At 45.8% G+C, this 22,186-nt stretch overlaps 1 protein-coding gene across 1 annotated transcript in view; it reads left to right on the top strand.

Annotated features, from left to right (window-relative positions):
• Nucleotides 1–7,537: 7,537 nt before the first annotated feature.
• The window catches only part of SPMIP7 (sperm microtubule inner protein 7), a 232,824-nt gene continuing 218,175 nt past the window's right edge, over nucleotides 7,538–22,186 (top strand). The window contains exon 1 of the mRNA XM_086966844.1: nucleotides 7,538–8,176. Coding sequence (XP_086822970.1) covers nucleotides 7,672–8,176 — 505 coding nt within the window. The 5' untranslated portion in view covers nucleotides 7,538–7,671. The remainder of the gene's footprint in view (nucleotides 8,177–22,186) is intronic.

The following is a 22,186-nucleotide window of genomic DNA, read 5'->3' as shown; positions in this document are numbered from 1 at the left end:
ACGACAGGACAGGAAACAACAGGTGGCCAACAAAATCCATATTATATCCTACGTATCTTTACTATCTTATTTATCTATGTGCTTAGCTCTTTCTACCCTTCCCTCCCTTTCCTTCTCGCCAGTTATGTCGGCCAGCGTTCCCAATTGCCAATACTTACACCTCAGTCGTTGGTCGGCCAGAAATTAGCCTGGTCGTGCTATTTACCCATGGTTGGATTTTAAACCATTTTTCAGTTCCTTCCTTTGGTGGGAAGTTCTCCGGGCTGAGGCAACGGCAAGTATTGATCGGGAGAACAGTCGGACAGCTTGGCTACATCTATAAGAGTGCGAAAAAGGGGGGCAGTGCATTTTGAACACCAGCAACATTTCTAACTTCCCAGACGGGTGGTGCCGTGATAACCCTTACCCGTATATTTTTCTTTGTCCTTTCCCTACCTAGTCAAAACGTCCAGTTACATTATTTAACGCGTCGTTTCTAGTCAATTTTTCGTCATTCAGTACCTGTCCAGTTTCTATGTCAGTCCATCCTCCCAGTTGCTATGTTCTAAGGAGGAACAGTCATGTTTAAGTCTACGTCTTTTAAAAACTTTTATTTGTCATAAGGACCATGCTCATATTCCCTTCTTCCCCTTCTCATTGGCGGTTCGGTCATCGTCCTTCCATACATCAGCCAAGGTTCCGACGTGACCTGCAGAAGGGAGGAGAAAGAAGGGGTGGGGGGGGGCAATATTCAAACCTCATCAGCATGCAGTAGTCCGGAAATGTTTTTACCTACCACATACTCGACCTATCTCCACGTAGTGCATTTCTCTACCATCACGGCGTTTAAGCCCAGAGGGACCAGTAATGTCAGACAGATAATCATTGACGATCTGCGTATCTACATGAGTTACTTGGTCGTAACCCCTTTTGATCGGGTACAAGGGTGGCGGTCAGGTGGCATTTCTGTGGTGTCGTTTTAGGGCTTCTAAAGCACTTTTCCGGCTGCCTGTGACACATAGTGTGGCTGCTAAATATCGGGTCCTTTTTAACCTTTAGCCTTCATCATACTTTCTCGTTGCTCACAGTAGTAATACATTCAAAACTCATTAATGCAACCGCTACAACTATGCTTTCGTTTTCAAAATACTTTTAATAAAAAGTGTTGATGTATAAATACAGGCCTACAACCCAGTGGACTGGCCACGGAGCAGATTGGAACTGTACATAGGAAGAACAAAGCTGGTGGCAGTTCATTGCATAAAGTGCGGCAGTGCAATAAAATCGTATTAAACTCCCCTACAGGGCAAACATGATGCATGTCAGTAATTCATCTTTAATAAATTCATAAATTCATTATCCAATGTTCATTCATTACCTAAATTACACCAATTCATTTTCCAACTCATAATCAGTACCCACCCTAAGTCAATTCATTGTCCAAGCACATACTCAATATCCTTCATATCTACTTTCATTATCCAAAACGTTATATATATCTCGGGGCAAAAAGCTTGCGCAATCAGGGTGCAACAAAGTTTATTCAAAACGTCTCATTTTGTGTCGACGCCATTTTGGGTGGGGTCAGGCGAGTTCCAGCACAGTCAGAATGTCTCTAGTCTCGCATGGTTGGCCCAGAACCTTCCGTTGGCAGTTCAAAAAGTTTTGTGCTATGTGGTTAACAGTCTAACAAATATGGACCATTAGTCAAAGAGTGGGGAGGGCGGCAACAATTTTCCTACCGGGTCATTCTGGTGTTCCTCCGGAACTGAACAAGTCTGTGTCGTGGCTGCATTTTAGCCATTTCCAATCCGAGGCTGGCGCCGGCAGGAGTTGCACCGATGTCGTGGTTCCCAGTGAAGGGGCGGGGGCACCCATGCAGGGGGGTCGGGGGCCCCCCGGCTCTTATAGAATCTTCAAGGTCGAGGAGAGACGATATGGAGCGTGTGCCCGTCCTGGGCAGAAGACCGCTTTTTGATGTTGACCCTCTTTAAGTAAGAGCATTGGGGTGTCGCTGGAAGCCTCCACCTGGAGGGAGGTGGGGGAGGCTCGTTCGCGCCGCCTCCCCCTTCCAGCGACCCCGCGCCGTTCCTCGGCTCCGTCGCTTCGATATCGGCCGTGCCAGCCATTGAAGATGGGGGGGGGTGGTCGGCGGCTGAGGCAAGACAGCCCCCCCCCTCTTTTCTCTTGACATGTGGCGGGACTACCTGGAACTGTCCAGGGGTGGACACGTGGCGGGACTACTTGCAACTATCAGGCGTTGGGTGTAGTTGCGGCCATTATAGCACAAAGAAATGCCGTCATCCTCGCCTTGGCTTCGGCCTTCGACGAAAGCCGGATCGGGTGAGAGAGAGGGGTGGTCGGTGGCCGAGGCAAGACAGCCCCCTCTCTCCCCGCGGCCTGCAGGGCGGCAGAAGAGAAAAGATGGAGAGGTCCTTGTCATCCTTTGGACCGCCTGCCCAACATCACCTCCTACCGACCGTGGCCAGGCGAGCCCCTCGTGCCTCGAGGCCTCGCCTTCCGGATGGGCGTAACCGCGGACCTGTTGCACTTCGGGAGCTTCCGGAATGGGGGTAGGTACCTATTGAATTGTTTCTATTTCGTGTGACCGTTATTTGGGCGTGGCGGGCAATGAGGCAGACATGTTGGGAGCAGGAACAGGCAGTGAAGCCTAGCTACCTCGTGGCTATTTTTTGCTGTCAAACCTTTTCGCCATTTTACATTTCTTATTACGAACTATTTCTAATGTTTCTTATTTTTGGTGAAGTCAAAAGCTCATCAGGGGGTTACTGACTTAGCCTGATTTCTTTTTATTTTCTTTCTTTTCCTTAGCGTGTTTAGGGCTAAAGTCTTCTGTTAGTAGGGAACGGTGATCACTTCATATTTTTATGTGTCCTTTTCACTAGGGGGTACTTCTGGACGGACCAGACGAGTTCCCTCCAATAAATGGTCCGGGGTGGAACGAGATTATCGATCAAAAAGGGGAACATATATTCCTTCATTAGGGTATCATCCTGGACAGACCGAGCGATGTACTTCCACTTACTAGGGTAGCCTCCTGGACGGACCAGTCGGTCTATTTCTACTAAATGGCCCATGAGTGGAGAGCATATGTCCTCCATAAGGGTAGTCTCCTGGGCGGACCATGCGAGCTACCCCCCAATAACCAACCAGTGGGGAGTGGGTAGGACTGACGAATTCACAAAGGGGCATAACCTACCCTTTTCTACTTGCAAAGACTAGACAGAATATTTCTATTTCACGTTGTTTGCAAATAGAAAATACCTCAAACGAAACAATTCCTGGGACAACAATGTCCAGGCAACCAACCAATCAATGGGGAGAAAAACAGGCATGACGGATTACAACGGGGACAAATGTCTGCATTACCTGCCCTTCGCTATCCATAAAGGGAACAGAATATTCCTATTCGTCTCTGTTTGTGGACAGGGAAGATCTCAAAGAGCAACAATCGATTATTAATCGACTTCAAAACAATCAGTGGGGAGAAAAGTAGGCATGACGGATTACAACGGGGACAAAAGTCTGCATTACCTACCCTTCTCTATCTGCAAAGAGGGACGACGTTCCTATTCGTTGCTGTTTGCAAACAGAGAATGTCTCGTTCTCCAGAAGAGAACCAATATGTCAAGTAGCCTTCAAAGCTAAATGAACCAATACCAACCAATACAATATCAGTATACAAATACCGATTTCAATACAATCAATCAATCAATCAGGTGGATAGAACCACCCTACCAATCAGGCGTAAAAACACCCTACTTAATCTTACCCGGACCGGACCATACGGACAGTTCTTCGTCTTCCTCCTCCAGCGCCTGATTGTTCTCTTACTCCATGTAGCATTCCTGTGGGATTCCAGTCAGGACAATAGGTCACTCAAGAGAGGTCCTTTCAGAATTGGTGAAGTTCTTTTGATCGGCAGCCGGGCTAGGGCCCTCTCAAGGCAGGTATACTCCGATCATTTTAGACGTTCACTTCTTCGTCTGGATCTTTCTTACCGAACCCTATGTCACTGATGGACCCCGCGTTGGGACGCCAATTGTGGAAAATGAGCCCATAATTCTATCGATGCCCAGGCTGCTGGCGCAAACTGCCTCTTAGTTCCCATGTTGAATAATTACCAAATAAAGAGACGGGCGCTGGAAGCAGGAATCAAGAACAGAGTTTAATTCTCATGAGGAGAGCCAGTCATTTCGGACACGAAACACAGTGTCTTTCGGGAGGTGCTCTAACAAGTGAGCTGAGACTCTGGCTTTTATATCTTACAAAACACTTGAGAGTACAATCAGGACAGTATGACGCAAAGGAAAAGACATCCCTATAATCCTCGTGTCAATCCTACCCCACATGCGTTCACAATAGGGACCCTTGACCTGCTGATAAGAGGGGAGGGGTCATCACGCAGTTGAGTGTTCTGCCGAGTCTTAGGATGTGTGCGCCTGATCATATCACAGGGGGTGGGGAGGCCTTGGATCAATAGAGGGTCCTTTGAAGGAGAGGGACCTTATACAATAAGGGGGCAGTAAATGGTATCTTCCGGCTTAGGCGATGGCCTCGGACCTGTGTGGTCAGCCGGGCTCGGGGGAAGGGGTCATCAAAAGGAGTGGTATTCATGCCGCGTGGACAATCGAGCGCTGAAGGAAGGCTTGTCAACAGAGGGGCATTCATGGAAGGGAAGGAGGTGTTGGTCAGGCGCGGCCGTGACTCCCAAGGACAGGGTCTTGCAGAAGAAGAAGGTTTATGACTTGCCCATGTGAGGAGAGGGAGGGGGTCAGGGTGCGCGCAGGGTCAGAGTCGCACAGAGAGAGAGAGAGAGATCCTATGACCTGTACATGGGAGAACAGGGGCAGTCAGATACAGCTGGGGGGCTATGTCAGCTGAGGCGAAGGATGCTTCTTCGAGAGGGAAATGGGGAATGCCTGGGTCAAGCAGGAGGGTTGCCTTTCACATCAGGGTCGCGCAAAGGGAAAGGGTTTCATGGTCTATACATGAGAGAGGGGGTGCAAGATACGCGCAGGAGGGAAGCCGGGGATTCCAATGGGTAAAAAGGCCATGGTGCCCAGAATGGCTGTGCATATGCATATAGGTATGGGCTCCCACTGGCGGAGTGATACGGTCAATAGTCTATGGCATTCATGGTGTTCACAGGGAGAGGAGTGGGAGAAAAAGGGAAATGAATGCTGTCTATGTACATCAATTTCTTCAACTTTCACAAACTCACCCGTTTAAACAATCCATCTAGCCTTTGCTGCCTCCCATGTTATTGTTTCCCCACGCGCCAGGACACTCTTGAGTGGCAGTGCGCGCTACAAATACCTTTATAACATAACAAAACAACCCCGCCCTGACCCTCTCTTATGTCCTTGATGACTGCAGCATTTTGCTGGTGTCTATTCTGTTGGCCTTGATCTCATCAAAGTTAAGCATGTATTGTTCGGCAGGGGCGCAACTAGGTCTTAATTTCAGGGGGGGGCTAACATGGCAGATGAAGGGGCGTGGCTAATGTAAATCAATGGGGAGGAGCTAAAATGGCAGATAATCAGGATCGGTTAATGCTCAGGTCAAGCTGAGAAAAATGTGTGGTGAATTCTGCATTTGAAACTGGACAACAATTAAAGCACATATTTTTGGTAGCTTGATGCATTGCCCCCCAAAACCCATACTCACCCTGAATCTTAAAATTACCCCTGGCACACCAAAACACATACCCACGCTGAACCCTAAAATTAACCCCCTCACACCCTAAAACCCATACCCGCCCTGACATCTATAATTACCCCTGGCACCCCAAAACCCATACCCATCCTATCCCTAAAATTATCCCTCCCCAGCACCCCAAAACCCATACCCACCCCACACCCTAAAATTACCCCCTGGCACCCCAAAACCCAATACCACCCTGAACCCTAAAATCACCCCCCTGGAGCCCCAAAACCCATACCCGCCCTGAACCTTAAATTACCCCTGGCACCCCAGAAACCATACCCATGCTGAACCATAAATTCCCCCTTGCCCCCCAAAACCCAAACCCACCCTGAACCTTAAAATTACCCCAGGCACCCCAAAACCCATACCCATACCCATGCTGAACCATAAATTCCCATCTGGCACCCCATAACCCATACCCACCATGAACCCTAAAATAGCCCCCTGACATCCCAAACCCACACCTGCCCTAAACCCTAAAATTACCCCTGGCACTATAAAACACATACCCACGCTGAACCCTAAAATTAATCCCATGGCACCCCAAAACCCACACCTACCCTGTACCTCAAAATTACCCCTGGCACCCCATACCCATGCTGAACCATAAATTCCCCTCCGGCACCCCATAACCCATACCCACCCTGAAGCTCGGTGAGCCCAATGGGTGTTGCGCGCCTGTTGTTCGGTATTCCAGACAGCCACAGGAACGTAGTTTGACAATTACCAAAGTAAGGAAGAGTGACCTCCTACTTTGACTGACGCGCAGTGCTTTAAATGGGTGGTACTGTCCGATACTGAGTACCGGTACTTTTTTATTTTGAGAGGGGGAGTAACAAGACCTTTCCAAGAGTGACGTAATACGTATAATTGGAGAGTACCGGCACTTCTCAGACACAAGCTTGCCCTTCTATTGCACTTGCACTTCTATTTCTCCATTTCAAGCACTGCTGACGCGCGTGACCTTCAGGTAAAGAAGAGCCATCAACCCACTGGCCTATGTTGGTGGATCTTGGTGCATTCTTTACAAAGGAAACCCAAGAGTTGCATTGTATTTGTAGTTGTATTGTTATATCTCGTTTATTAACACGAGTGAATAATCGTATTTGCATGTGACATGTTTTCCTGCACCCAAGAACTTATTTTGCAATTTAACCATAGAGCTCACTAAATTAATCTCTCGCTCCTGACCAGCGCACGGAAAGATCAACAAGTCACAGTCTTATTCCCGTTCAGGCCAACTCCGCGTTACTGAGTAATAAACACCCGCTGCTTACAGCAGTTAGAAACGGGTGCGATCGGGTATGCTGGTATATGCTGGAAAAATCTTTTATTTTCTATTCGTAAATCAATAGCCCCCTACCCCGCTGTGTACCCGAAGACTGTGTGTCACAAACTATCTGAGCGTCCTCTTCCCTCCCGTGGCTGCGTATTGTGTTCTGTAGCGTCTTTCTAAGAGCACGTGGTCTCATTATCCACTCTCCGTGTTCCATTCCACGGTTGCCTAGCGATAAGGACGCTTTGCAGAATTTCCTTCGTCTCTGGCACTTCCTGCCTCCTTGCCAGCAGCAGACGAAGATCGCTTTAATATCGTTGTATATTTGCTGCAATTTACCTCTGTCTCTTTCATTTAGGGGATAACTTGACTTAAAAGTCACCTTCGTCTTCATGCAAGGACTCTTTTTTTCTTATTTTTTCGTCCTCCACAAGTGCTTTGTGGTAACCCCCTCCTTCACCAAAGGGAATTTTGACATTTGAATAATCTTTACTTTTTTTTGTAAGCTTCCTCCCACGATTAATTGGACCTCGCGGTGCTACAGGATTTGTATTTTTTTATTTTTAACAATTGTCCTTTCTCCCAGCTGCCCGGGGTGTTAACTGAGTCCGATTCTTCGGGCGTGCACGCCTCACTGTTTAACGGAATACTAAGATTAGCCAGTAGGCACTGGCAGTCCCTCTGTCATGGTGTTGGCGCCTGGGCCACCGGTGCCTGAGTGGAGAATGAGTTTACCCCCTACAGTGGATCCCCAAACCACCCCAGCCCTGGATAGGGGGTCCTTTCTTCGGCAGACCGGCTTACCCACCGAGCGGGGTCCCGAGGACCGCCACGACTACCCCAGCTTCCAAGTTGGACCAGACAAGACCAAAGTCGTCAGATTTAACCTCAATGCAACGTCACATGCAGGGCGTGAGCACTACAGCCTGGCGCCCTTGCGGGACGACGCAGCCCTGCTGGACCCTGTCTCCGGTGGTCTGGCCCCAGGTGGGAAAGTGGAAGTTAGCTACGGCCAGAGCACTGCTGTTCCCGGTGCGAAAGGCGGCCTAAGAGGGAGAGTGAAGACCGCACCACCGCACTGCAGAGCCCAGTCGTCGATAGAAGAGGAACGGGAGATGCTTTCGCATCAGGGAGGCAAACGGTGGACCTCCACCTCCGTGTCTGATGCCATGCTCAGAGCCAGGCTGGGAGGTAAGCAAGCATCGTAAAAAAACACCCTTTTCATGGAAAAGTCCCTCACTTCAGAGCAGTGGTTTAAATGGAAATATAGAAGTGCAGGTACTCACTATTTAGAGTACCTGTTTTGGGGTGAAAAGATTTTGAGAAGCAAGTACATAGAAGACATAGAAGTAGAACTAAAGGTTGACAATCATCAAGGAATACATCAGGCCTGGCCTGTTTTTTTGTAGCCTTTTAAATGATATCTATCTATCTATATATTCACTTAAAAAACCATAGGTTTCAGGCCTTATATAGTTAGGAATTAGCATTTAAAAAAACCATTGAAATTGCTCCTATATAGTTAGTTGTACTAACTATATTTCGCGCACCCGCAATCCACTGCGGATGATGTCACATATTACATCATTCATGACATGGTCAGTGACATCACTGATGACATCACTGATGACATCTCAAATGACATCGCTGCATACCAGTCCCTACCATTTTGCCAAATCTGGTGTAATTCCGTTCAGCCTTTCGAGCTGTAGCCTTGTCAGAATGTCCCTACGGAAATTAACATGGGGAAAACACGTTTTGGGACCCCCTTTTTTCTCGGCCCCCGCTTGACGAATCCCCCCGAAACTTTCAGGGAAGGAGCGGAGCGCAGCGAGGCAAATTTACGGAATATTACAGGCAGATCCCTCAATCGGCGCCAAAGTTATTCCCAATAGAATGTTCGGAATTTCCTATCGTAACTAGGTCCTAACTATATATACCTACTGGCAACCGCCAGTAGGTAATATATATTATCTACTAGTTAGGACCTAGTTTCCATAGGAAAAGCGTTTTTTCTTTTCCCAATAACTTTTGCGCCGGTTGACGAATCTTCGCAAAACTCGTGGGGCGTTCCAGTCAGCTCCCATCCTGAAAGTTTCGGGGTGATTCGGTAAGCGGAGGCCGAGAAAAAAGGGGGGTCCCAAAACGTGTTTTCTCCATGTTATTTTCCATAGGAAACTTTAGACACGGCTACAGCCCGAACTGCTGAACGGAATTACACCAAATTTGGCAAAAAGGTGGCCCTTGTTTCATGAAGAACTCTTTTTGTTAAATGGTGTAAATCTTTGGTGCCTACTGGAGGTACCTGGTGGGCTAGTTGGACCCCAGAGACCCTCAGGATTCTAGGGGACTTAATCCCCAAACTTACAACGCTCCGGGGTGCGCGTTTGCAGAGTGGTGGAGAAAGGGGGCATGGCCTTTGTCTACCTCTCACCAATCCCACTTCATGGGGCTTAATGGAGGTAAAAGGTAGGCTAGTTGGCCCCTAAAGGACCCCCAGCAGTGAAGGGGACTTCAATTCCCATCCAAGAGTGTGCCAGGAAGAGCGTTTGTAGAGTGGTGGGCAAAGTGGGGGTGGCCTGGAACGAGTACTTACCAATGCTGCTGTGTGGGACTGACTGGAGGTAATAGTTTGGGAAGTTGGCCCCCAAGGATGTCCTTGGGAGCCAACTATCCCTCTTGTTACCTCCATGTTGCATCCAATGGAACGAATCTCAAGGTAGTCCAAATAAAAATAAAATAAGATTTATTTTTATAAGAAGAACAACACCAAAAATCCGACAGGTGTCTCTGTTGGTCAGCCTCCACTCAATAACTGAAGACACAGGCTTCCAAGAGACCAAGATTCTATGTTGCTAGGTGATGACAATATAAAAGATACATGTTTGACTGTACACAGAAAATACACTTACACAATAACCAGATAATAAAAATGAAGAAATACAACACTACAGTAAGTCCCACACTGTGGGATTGCTAAAACGTCTCCGGAGGCCATGGCCCCCTTTCTCTACCACTCTGCAAACGTGCCTCGTGGCAGACTACAGGATGGGGGATGAAGTCCAATTCAGTCCTGAGGGAGTTTGGGGGCCAAGAATCCCTCCTGGTACGTCCTATAAGTCCTACGCAGCGGAATTCTAGAGTGTTGGTTGGACGCCCAGCACCCTTTCTCCACCACTCTGCAAACGCGACTACTAGTTAAAGTAGCATATTTCTGCACCTCTTACTTAGAGGTAGGTTTAATCCCCCTGCCCTATTATGTACTAGGGCCTTACAGAGGAGGCCATGCTAATCACAGGGGTCCCCCAACGCATAGTGTTCCCTAGTGTATGTAGGTGTTTTCACTGTAGTTTAAGTGTCTTTTAGCATAGCACTGGCTCTAGGCCTGGTTAGTCAGAGTCAGTTACCATCAGTACCCGTCTGAAAAAGTTGGGGGAAGGGATGATTTTGCAACAAGGCCTCTTTCTGCTCTTCTGTTGTTTCTTTCTGTACATGTCTTGCTTCTTCCTGCACTTTTCTTCGTCTTTGTGAACTTCTGTTGCTTCTTTCTGCATTTCTTTTGCTTCTTTCCGTGCTTTTTTTCGTCTTTCTTCACATGTCCTACCTCTGTAGGCATAGTTAGAAACTAGCATTTAAAAACCCATTGAAATTCACTTAAAAACCATAGGTTTCCGGCACGTTATATTTAGAAATTATCATTTAAAAAACCTTTGAAATTCACAGAAAAAAACATAGGTTTCAGGCATGTTATAGTTAGAAATTAGCATTTAAAAAACCTTAGAAATTCACTGAAAAAACCATACGTTTCAGGGGAGTTATAGTTAGTTTGACATTTTACTCGTACAAAACCAGTAAAATTCCCCCGTTATAGTTAGTTCAGCTAACTATAACTCACGCCCCGCAATACACTGCTGATGACGTCACATATTAAATCACTCATGACATGGTCAGTGACATCACTAATGACATAACTGATGGCATCTCAAATGACATCGCTGATGACATCATCCAGTGACTGTGTGCTTCTATAAAGTTTAAATATGTTAAATATATATAGGGAAAGGCGTTTTGAAGAATGAGTGGGTGTACAAGTGTCTGAATGGATGATTTAGTAGGTGCGTGACGGACTCTATAAGTGAGTGATTAAATGTATCTAACTGAATGCATGGGTTAGTGACTAAACAGTGTGAATGTCTGTATGAACTAACTATAACAGGGGAATTTCACTGGTTTTGTACGAATAAAATGTCCAACTAACTATAACGCCCCTGAAACCTATGTTTTTTTCAGTGAATTTCTAAGGTTTTTTAAATGCTAATTTCTAACTATAACGTGCCTGAAACCTAGGTTTTTTTCAGTGAAAAAAAATAATATATATATATATATATATATATACACAAACTCCTTCTGCAAAGCTGCAAAGCAGAATTGACAAGTGTGCTTAGGTCCTCTAAAGTCGCAAGTAAATTACGTAATGTATCTTTCAGGCTACACAGGGTAAAGCCAGAATTAAACATAGCCTTGCAAATGTGTATGTGTATATGTATAAGACACATATTTGCAGGGCTACATTTACTTAACATTACCTATTGCAAGACCTCCACCTTGAACAGTGCAGCTCCTCCACTATGGCGGAGGAGCGTCACCCCACTGCTTTTAGCAGTGTGAAGAAGAAGCATAAAATGATAATAACTTAAAGTTATTATAATTTTATGCTTTGTGCTGCTTTGAAGGTCGGCAGGGCTGCTCTGCTCTCGGTCCAGGGCATGGAAGGAGTGGTTTTCCCACTCCTAAGGGCGCAATGACTGAGTGGTTGACCCTCTTGGGCGCCCAACCCAGACATGCATGCTTTCCCCGTTCTCCATGCAGGCTGCATGGAGAACAAGCCCAGGCCCCCATTCCCTAGTTGGGCTTCGAACCAGGATTATCAAAACCAATCACAACACTGCATTGCAGCGTTGTGATTGGTCAGTGGGGCCTGGCTGTGCTTCTGCCGAGAGGGAGAAGAGCAGGAGCGGAGACACGAGGCCCGGCGTAAAGGTAAGTTTATATATTGTTTTAAGGTTTTTTTAAATATGCGATAACCCACCGCACAACCCACCTGCCCAGCAACCCGCGAGCAATGCCGGTCGCCACTGACCTTGAACACCCCTACCCTCCTCCCATTCTATCTCCACTTGGCCCAGCACAAGCAGCTGTCCTCCTCCTTTGTTGCCGAAACCAAAAAGATACATTTCATAAGCTATTTCAGTCTTTAGCGGCGCCAAGCATTCCTTTCAAATCTCTTTTCCAGGATGACTTAACATTTGTCCCAAAACCTAGGACATGTATTCAAAATTAGGAAAAGCGTTGGGACGCTGGGATAGTTCTCTGAAACCCGGGACTGGCCTGGGAAATCTGGGACGTCTGGTCACCCTAACCTGTTTGCTCCTGAGAAGTGCGGACATTCGCTGATTAAATGAATTGTAGCAGTGCTGAGAAGTACAGGTACTCTCCAGTTTAAGATTAATTTATTATGATACCGCGCTCGTGCGGAGGTCCACATAACATAAAACAGTAACAAAACAATGATACATAGTACATATTACCATCAACAATTGAAAAGTATATCTTATATATAATTGAAAAGGAATCTTTTGTGTCCATTTGGCGTTGTGGTTGCTGCCCATTACTTCAACATCTCCTGAGCTACTGGGGACGCTGTTAACCGCTCGCCGGACCCGCTGCTCGGGTCCCGCTTCGCGGGTAGAGGAGAAGAACTGTCAGGACCTGTGGTGGAGTGCGAGGGCTGAGGCACTGACTGTTGCAGGGCTGCGAGCGTTACAGGGACTCCGTATCCCAGGAGTACCTGTGTAGACCTATTCGAGTCACCTGGTCCGCTCTCCCTGTTCGACACGCCCCCCGCCCAGGAACATTGAAAGGCGGGGATACCTGGAGCAACTGCGGGAATCTTTTGTGTCCGTTTGGCGTTGTGGTTGCTGCCCATTACTTCAACATCTCCTGAGCTACTGGGGACGCTGTTAACCGCTCGCCGGACCCGCTGCGCGGGTCCCGCTTCGCGGGTTGAGGAGAAGAACTGTCAGGACCTGTGGTGGAGTGCGAGGGCTGAGGCACTGACTGTTGCAGGGCTGCGAGCCTTTACAGGGACTCCGTATCCCAGGAGTCCCTGTGTAGACCTATTCGAGTCACCTGGTCCGCTCTACCTGTCCGACACGCCCCCCGCCCAGGAACATTGAAAGGCGGGGATACCTGGAGCAACTGCGGGAATCTTTTGTGTCCGTTTGGCGTTGTGGTTGCTGCCCATTACTTCAACATCTCCTGAGCTACTGGGGACGCTGTTAACAGCTCGCCAGACCCTCTGCGCGGGTCCCGCTTCGCGGGTTGAGGAGAAGAACTGTCAGGACCTGTGGTGGAGTGCGAGGGCTGAGGCACTGACTGTTGCAGGGCTGCGAGCGTTACAGGGACTCCGTATCCCAGCAGTCCCTGTGTAGACCTATTCGAGTCACCTGGTCCGCTCTCCCTGTCCGACACGCCCCCTGCCCTCTCCACACCCTATTTAGCAAGAACCGCCTACCGCTGCGCGGGAGCACGCGGGAGTACGCCGGGAGAAGCCCAGGACAAGGGCGGGCCGTCTGTGGCCGTCAGGGGCTGAAGGAGGCTGGGCTGGGCCCGGTCTCTAACAACTACTCCCTGTATTTTGCTGTGTTGTGCCATTGGTTAAGTAAGTCTTGAGGTACACCATTTACTGCGTCCAGTCATTGCCATGTCTAGCTCTTTACCATCTTGTGTTGGAGTTTCGTTCCTTGGGCCCCTGGATAAATATTTCGAGAAGGCAAACAAGGAAATAGATAAAGAACTCCTTCTAGCGGAGAAACGTGCGGAGCGTCGTCGATCTATTGAACATCTAAAAAGAAAAACCCTTGTCTACCCAACTTGATCCAAGTAATACACAAGATATGGGCAGTACCGGGAGGTCGGCCGGTGAGGCTTATATATTTAGTACTGACCAAATTCCTCATATCCTTCGGACTCCCAATACCTCCCCAACCCATTCAGTGAACAACAGTGAGGGAAATATAAATACCCCCCCCACCGCCTCTAACAGTCTTATCGACCTTAACACTCCTGTTGCCCCGATTATAGCCCCCAACCTCCATTCAACCCTCACCAATCGTTCAATAGACAGTGTTGTCCCTTTCGAAAATACTTCGCCACATACTAACTGTGGGCCTGGAACCAAGCCTATGAACCTACGAAGGTCTGCGCGTTCCCTACTAAGAAAAAAAAGGAAAAAGGGTGGTGTTAAAAGAAAAGGCACTAACCATCAGGTCTCCTCTCCACCTATCGTAAACCCTACTACCAACCCGACGGTTCCCCCCGTTATTGAGGTCCCTTTAGGTTTACCTCACTTACCATCTCTTCCTCAAGATAGCATCTCTGGCTTTAATAAAGAGTTTATCGGAATTTTCGAGAAACTCCTGAAATCATTTATGCTCCCTCTTCTGGAGAGAGTTAGGATCCTGGGGGATAAAATGGATCGCCTCTTGGCATTAGCCGTTGTTACTACAACACCCCATTCAACGACTCCCAAGGCTCAGCACTTTCCACAATCACAGCCTAGTGTGAATACTTCCGCTCCCAGTAATCCTCATAAAAATAAGAGAAATACCACTTGTAACAATAATTCTAATACTCCCCAAATACTATCTAAATCGTCACTATCCTCAAATTTTGTTAAAGAAAAGCCCTTGTTGGCTCCAAATAATACAATCCCTCCGGTAAACAAGCCACCTGCAAATCTCGGGACCGATAAACCAAATAATACCACCCATAGACTTTCATTAAACCGTAGGAATACAGTAGACCTTCCCCCAGACTCTGCAAATTTTGTGATCATTTTGACGGGTGTCCCCCCGATATCAAATGGGTACCCGGAAAATAATGCAAATTTGAAAAACAAAGTTATCTTTTGGTTGAAAAGTATAAAACCTCCAGTCAGACACATACATAATTTAGTAACAACATTAACTGTCCTTTATAAAGTTTCACATGCACACAAAGACGGGTTGAAGCAATAGAGCCCCGCACTTGTCAACAACGTTTTTTTGGCAAAGTATAATAAGCTGCTAATGGTGCAATGAACCTGGAGTACAGCCCCTATATACTCCAAAAGGTAACACAAATTTCCAAACAGCTTGTCTCGTTGGTGGTTCAGCACTCAAAATTTGACAATTACATCAAATTGATACATTTATATATTTGTCCTTCCGCGGCATGAATATCCACAACAACTTCATATCATGCATGTAACAAATGCTTATCAAGAAATTTTCTTTTGTTCAAAGATCTGTATTATTTTTCTTCTTCAAAACATCATCACACCAACAGACAGTAGCCATCGTAGTCAACGTGTTTAATCTTACAAGGACTTCTTCAGGGCTCTGACTAGTATGCGAACAATGTTGGCATTTGTTACATACATGATATGTAGTCGTTGTAGATATTCATGTTGTGAAAGGTAAAAAAAAACATGTTGAAATATAAATGTATCAATTTGATGTAATTGTCAAATTTGGAGTGCTGAACCACCAATGAATTGTCTGTTTAGGTTCTTGAGTCGTTCTATCAATCTTAGCACAATCGATATCTTGTGGGGCCACCTTAGCCTATAGTCATGTAATCACCTGGTCATATTTCCTAATCACTATTGATGATGGGCCATGCATCACTGGGTCTCTTCCTGGTTCACACTCAGGCCATTCTGTGGCTTTTTGTGCATGCAGACCACAAATCACTAAGAACCAATATTTCAAACAATGTATTTAAGTCAACCCACAACACCTTTGAAATTTACACAAAGCGATCCACCTGTTTGTACAATTCTACAGGTTTCTCTCTCCGCCTCGGGCAGTCATTTGTAAATGCAGCAAGATCAGCTCTAGTCAAAGGTACATGTACATAACCCCCACTACGTACTTCTCATAGTGGATAAGCTTCAATTCCTGTAACTCCTAAAAGATGTGGTTCTCCTGCTGCTATCTTAGAACCCTTTCTCCTAGACTCTGACTCTCATTAGTATTACTACTTTCTTTCAAACAGGTCTCTAAACCCAAGACATCAAATATATGGTGTCTCTCGGGTGTCTTCTGCATGGTAGCAGTTTCTCGTAGCATGTTGTTGCTCTCTCTGGGGAGTGTCTCTCATACAGGTGAATCCATAACTGCCAATCCAGGAAAGGACCATATGGCTCTCAAACCAGTCTGGGTTACAGAAGGATCTGAAGTCGCTGCTCAAGGGGTACTTACATTCATTGGAGTTAATGGAACAAATCCTACCCGAGAACGCTCTGTTCTGACCTATGGTTTTCCCCTTTCTAAATTTCCGGGTGTTCTCTAAGCTTTATTCCAAGCTGAGTTTGTATCATATATGGTAATGATGAGACCAACAGTGATTGGTGCCTTAAAATCATCTGTAATCTTTAAAACAGAACTAGGACTGCAGTGGCCTGAGGCTTCAGGGGCACACTTTCTCAAATCCTCCCTCACCCTAGTTTGGACAATCCTTGTCGATATAACCCCCAAGACACCAGGTTCTGAAGCCATTGGTGTCCAAACGTTTCCAATATTACCGGTGGTGTCTGGACTTCCCCCACTTCCATGGTATGACTGACTGTATGAGGTGGACGTTCTGCCAACATTCCATCCAACAAACTATCACTAGCATCACTATCGCTATCTTCATGCTCTTCTCCCCTTCTGTCATTTCCGACCCACTTTGTCTCTCTTTCTCCATCGCCTCTGCCAGTCACCAATGCAGGGTACAATCTCGCTCCCTCAATCATGTCTACTCTCCATCTCTTTTGTTGGTCATCTTATCTCGCATCTGTAAATGAACACATTGCTTTTGTACATTTTTATTGGTCTCTCATTTACACATGTGCTGCTCATTCCCATGCATTTAGTGCCTCAAACTGTGTAGGTCTAGGCGGTGGCTTAATCACAAACAACATCCCTCTCAAATGATCAATTATTCTCAAATTAAATGTACCATAACATGGAAAAGTCAATGCACCTTCTTTCTCAGTGATCTTGTGCCAATTTGTAAGCCAAACATTAATATGAAGTCCCACATTAGTTGCCATATAATGAGCTGGCGTATCTTCAGGTGACACCTCTTTGTCCATCTTTGTAGGAATACCCACATCTCCTAGACTCATGTCTCGGATTGCTATAAAACATCAAATTTTCCCTCTTCTTGTCCCACAGTGGTATAACCACTATCAACAATACAGTTCTAGATAATGAGTCCAACCAATCTCAGCATGGCATTACGCCAACCAACCTATCCCAGTGCGGCACATTTTGACTTTACTCTTGCTCCTCACAACAGCTCACCCTCCTTCACAATTTCTTTGCACACATGTGTATTCTCAAAAAACAATTGTCTGGTTTACTAAAAGAATCAATAGAATCAAATCCCCTGAAGAGCACACACATTTGTAAATCAAACTTCTGCCAGCAGGGATTCACCTGAATCAGTGTAGTTTCCCTTCTACACAAAAAGGTCCACCACACTATTCATACTATCCCATTCACACAAGTTCCCTGTCTCAATTGGGCCATTGACGACATCTCATGACAAACCCCACAAAAACCAGCAGACAAATACAACACAGTGTCTTCTGCACCTTACTATATATCCAGGGATCTTAGGCCACGATGGACCCGATTACAAATTGAACAATAACTCACCACCACATTCACACAACTCTCGCAACTCCTCCACCAGAAATTACACAACCAATTTTTCACCGCAATCGAAACATAGTCTCCGTGCACACAAACCCAATGATACTCACTCCTTTGCCGCTGTTTTCGCCGCATGCCGCCAGAACTCTGTTTGTTCTCCAATCCTCGATCTTAAGTTCTAGACTAGGAACACAGGGGGTGGGCTATAGGCTTTTCAAGATTTTATTCTAATTTTCCCCTCACTTCAAGTGCACCACCAACTTTTATAGCTGCCAACTGATAGAGCCTGGGTCCTCTTTCAAAGCAACACTTAGTCGACGATATTTTTTTGTGACGTGAGAGGAATATACTATAGCCAATTTGGTTACACGATAACACGTTAGTAAGTTTATTCCAGTTTCAGACTCAGAAACAGATTAATATAAACTAGTATAAGCATTATCATATAGAAATGCAATGCAAATAGTATGAAGCCACATTTTCGGAAGTGATTTACCCTTTATAACAAATAAAAGACAACTCATTTGATTATAGCTATGTAAGTAATGAGGAAACATAACTTAGCATCAGATTGCATCAATTTGTTATGGAAAATAAGCATCAATATCCTATCTGTCCCTACTCTACTGTAAAGTGGCAATCCTAAACTAAACACAATTAAAGTAAGAAACAAATAGAAAGGTGTCAGCCATCAGAGTTCTGTGTAACAGAAGCTCCAACATGGGTCAAGAAACGTGTAGCCACACTAATCAAAGAAGAGGTCTGTACATCAAGGCGTCCTAAGTCAGAATGCCAACAATCCCTTACTATGTTGCATCATAACGGTTATATCCATAGGTCATCCCACAAACTGTACTTAGTAAATTTCCATTCTATCAGCACACATAAGCTTCTTTTCACCACCTTTCTATTCTCATAAATCATTATTTCAGCCGCCCTTGGTCTCATCTCCTTCTCCCATGAGACCTCTCCTCTCATCTTGTTTTCGCATTCCTCTTACCAGTTGCCGCTTCACATACCTCGTTATCGACTAAAAGCAAGACCTTTTTCTCTCACTAACAAAGTCTTGTCCACCTTCAGTGGGAATTCAAAAAACATACAACAATTCTGTTGCAAGAATATAATACGGATGAAAATATTTAACTAGAAATTGAGCTTGATTCCAAATACATCTCAGGCCCACAAGTTAGGTTAAGTTATCATGTGCACGGGTTACATTATGTGCACTTCCCTAGACACAAATAAATAGAATTTTTTAACATATACTTTAGTAACTAATACAGCAGTAACATGTTTATTCTTTAGCAAACATCCCATTGTACCAATTATCCATGAGCACAATAGCAAACATTTCTCATGAAATATTAATACGTACACATAACAATTCTATCAGTTAGATCTCTAAACACACATATATTTGATTAGTTTGCAATGATATTCAAATATCTATGAGGTCTGGAACGTTGGAGATGACAGAAGCACAAATAACATCTGAAACCTGTCCTTCATCACATATAGAGGGCACGACTGCTCCAAATTTGGGTGATGTTCAACAAAACCGAACTGGTGCGGATTTTTGGGAAAGAATGGAGGCGTTATTGACAAGAACATTTTCACCTCTTTTGGAAAGACTCTCTTTATTGGAGGAAAGGCTTTTACATTATGAGACAGTATATGCTTCTGATCATGTTAATATTGCTAACAATGGGCCTTCCGAAACAATAGCAAAGGTGTTGTGCACCCCTCTTGCCCCCCCTAGCTCATCTCTTCCAGTCCTGTCTAATCAACCTCCAGCCCTTTGTACTGGGAGTGCTGAGGCCCCCACTACTATAAATTCTACTAGTATGTTATGTGGGGGTGGGGGTATTCAATACTGAGACCACGAATAGAGTGACTGAGGGGGGGGGGGTGGAGCCATGAATAGAGATACAACTCATCCCGCACCCATGAGCTCATTGAGTCAGGGTGCAAAGAAGCCAAGTTTGCAAATTACTGATTTGCCACCTGCATCGACTCCGTATGTAGTTGTATTAGCTGGGGTCCCTGCGTTGGACAATGGTAAGGAGGAGTCGTATCTTGACCTCAAAAACAAATGCATCCATTGGTTAAATACTAACAGGCCACTCCCACCGCAGGTACACAATGAAATTCTTTTTGCCCGTAGAGTTAACTGGGTGGACCAAAGAACAAAACACATTGAGGGTGATTGTATCCTGATTAATTTTAGGTATAGGCGGGTGGTAGAGCAATTATGCCACTGGAAATTGACACGGTCCTCAACCCGGATACAGTCTCTCCCCTTAATTTATTTTTATCCTCCCACTCCCTTCCAGCTATCAGCTGAGGGATGTTGTGGCTTTCAGGAAAATTGGGTAAGAAGGGACTTGAGAATGCAGGCAGGAAATCCTCATAATGGGCACTTTCCCTGTAAGTAACAGATTTAGTGTCTTAGACCAGGTTGACTGACTAACCATCAGAAGCCACTATTTAATCCCTGAGGCTCATCGGTTAGGCACCAACATTCCAGGTGAGGGAGTTGTGGCCCACGAGCAGTCATTATTACTAAACAAGGAATTGCCGAGTAAGAAATCGTCTATGGGATCAATTGATAAGGGTTGCGCATTCCTGGGCAGGGTGAGGTTTAACTCTATTAGGACTCATCATGGGAAACCCACTCCTTTACACCAGGTTATAGAACCCCAAGGACAGCAGGTAGATAAGGTTGCTGACCATCTGGTGAAGTTGGGTAATGATTTGACCTTTACAGAGAATCTTAACAGGTTGGACGCTTCCCATCCTGAGGCTATTGCTGATATCATTGTTTGCCACGAGGAGGAAGTGTTGCTTCTGCCCTATGAGATAGAGGATCCTGCTTTAGATCCACAGAGTAATAGGGTACCCATAGCACAGGGGCTAAAGATGCTCACCTGGAACATTGCTGGTTTGAGTACTAAAATGGATCTCCCCGATTGGGGTGAATTCATGGATACCCATGAGATGTGTCTTTTCCAAAAAACATGGGCCTTGGATCCTATGCATAGAGTGGGGTTTGTTACATATTGTAAAGCAGCGGTACAGGGTGTGAGGGGAAGACTACCGGGGGGGGTGGGTATCTGGGTTGGTATTCATCTAGACTCTGTAGTTAGGATGATTGAAACTCACTGCCCTTATATCGTCTGTATTATTCTCTCCCTCATTAATTTTCCAAAGGTGGCTATCATTAACGTCTATTCCCACCTGGTTAGGCATGGCCAGACATCGCAGACATTGGACCACCTATCCTCCCTCCTTTCTACGCTGCCTGATGGAGTTGTTCCCATCATTGGTGGGGATTTCAATTGCCACTTTGAACCCTTAAATGCTCTATCTGATTCTGTCATGAGTGATGAGGATTCATCGTGGGAAATCCCAATGTGCAACCACTACCCAGTGAGGGGCTGGACCCCTCTAGTCCTGCAACTGACCACTCTTACTCTCAACCATTCCTTGAGAGCATGTAATGGTCGTCTATCTGCCGACAGCCCAGGGAAATACACCTTTGATTGGAATGGCCATTCCTCCGCAATAGATTATATTTTGATCAATGTGGAGGTGTGGCATAGGGTTGTGAACTTTGTGGTGCAGGCCCATGCCGAAAGTGATCACAACCCGTTGGTTGTTACCCTGGAGTGGTGTTAGTCGGCAGATGGACAGGTGGCGACCATCCCTCCACCTACTGCATTACTTGCTGTTGATGGAGGCAGAAGAATTTGATGGGGTGCCTTTTTGCAATCTCTAGAGGTGAAGGCTTCCTTGTATAAATCCATTATACCCTTTCTAGTGAAGGCTAGTAGATACCAACGGCGCTACCGACTCGATAGAAGCATTAGGGGAAAACCATGTGGCTATGGTCAGCACCCTAGCGCCGTTTTTTCTTAGTGCTCCAATTCATACTAAGAATATTAAGAGAACTAATAACCTTTGGTACAATAGGGCATGTAGAGAGGCAAAGAATGCCCTGTTGACCCACTTACAACAGGGTGACACTGTAAGCATAATGGAGGCTAGAGCGTCTTTTAAAAAATTTATTTTAGATGCAAAAGCAGAATGGGAAACTGACAGATAGCAGGCCATCAAGAAAGCATTAGAAGATAAAGACTCCAGAGGGTTTTGGAACTTGGTAAAGAATGGAACGTCTGAGGGCAGTAATGCCATCGAACCAAACCTTGAGGAGAAGGTGTGGCGCTCCCACTTTGAACTCTTGTATTCCAAACCCCAAACTGGAGTCATTGCGACGGGGCTGCCTTCCATTGACCTTATTTCGGTACCGCAGGTATATATACCCCTCTGCAATTTGGCTGAGGTCATATTGGCCCTGTCCAAAGTTCTCCCAAATAAGGCACCCGGTCTGAATAGGATCCCTGGAGATTTTTTTAAATCTGAATTGGTGGTTTGCGGCCCGTATCAGCAGAGC

The sequence above is a fragment of the Lissotriton vulgaris genome, chromosome 4_1 (genome assembly GCF_964263255.1).
Source record: "Lissotriton vulgaris chromosome 4_1, aLisVul1.2, whole genome shotgun sequence".
NCBI lineage: Eukaryota > Metazoa > Chordata > Amphibia > Caudata > Salamandridae > Lissotriton > Lissotriton vulgaris.
This window is presented reverse-complemented; position numbering and strand designations above follow the sequence as displayed.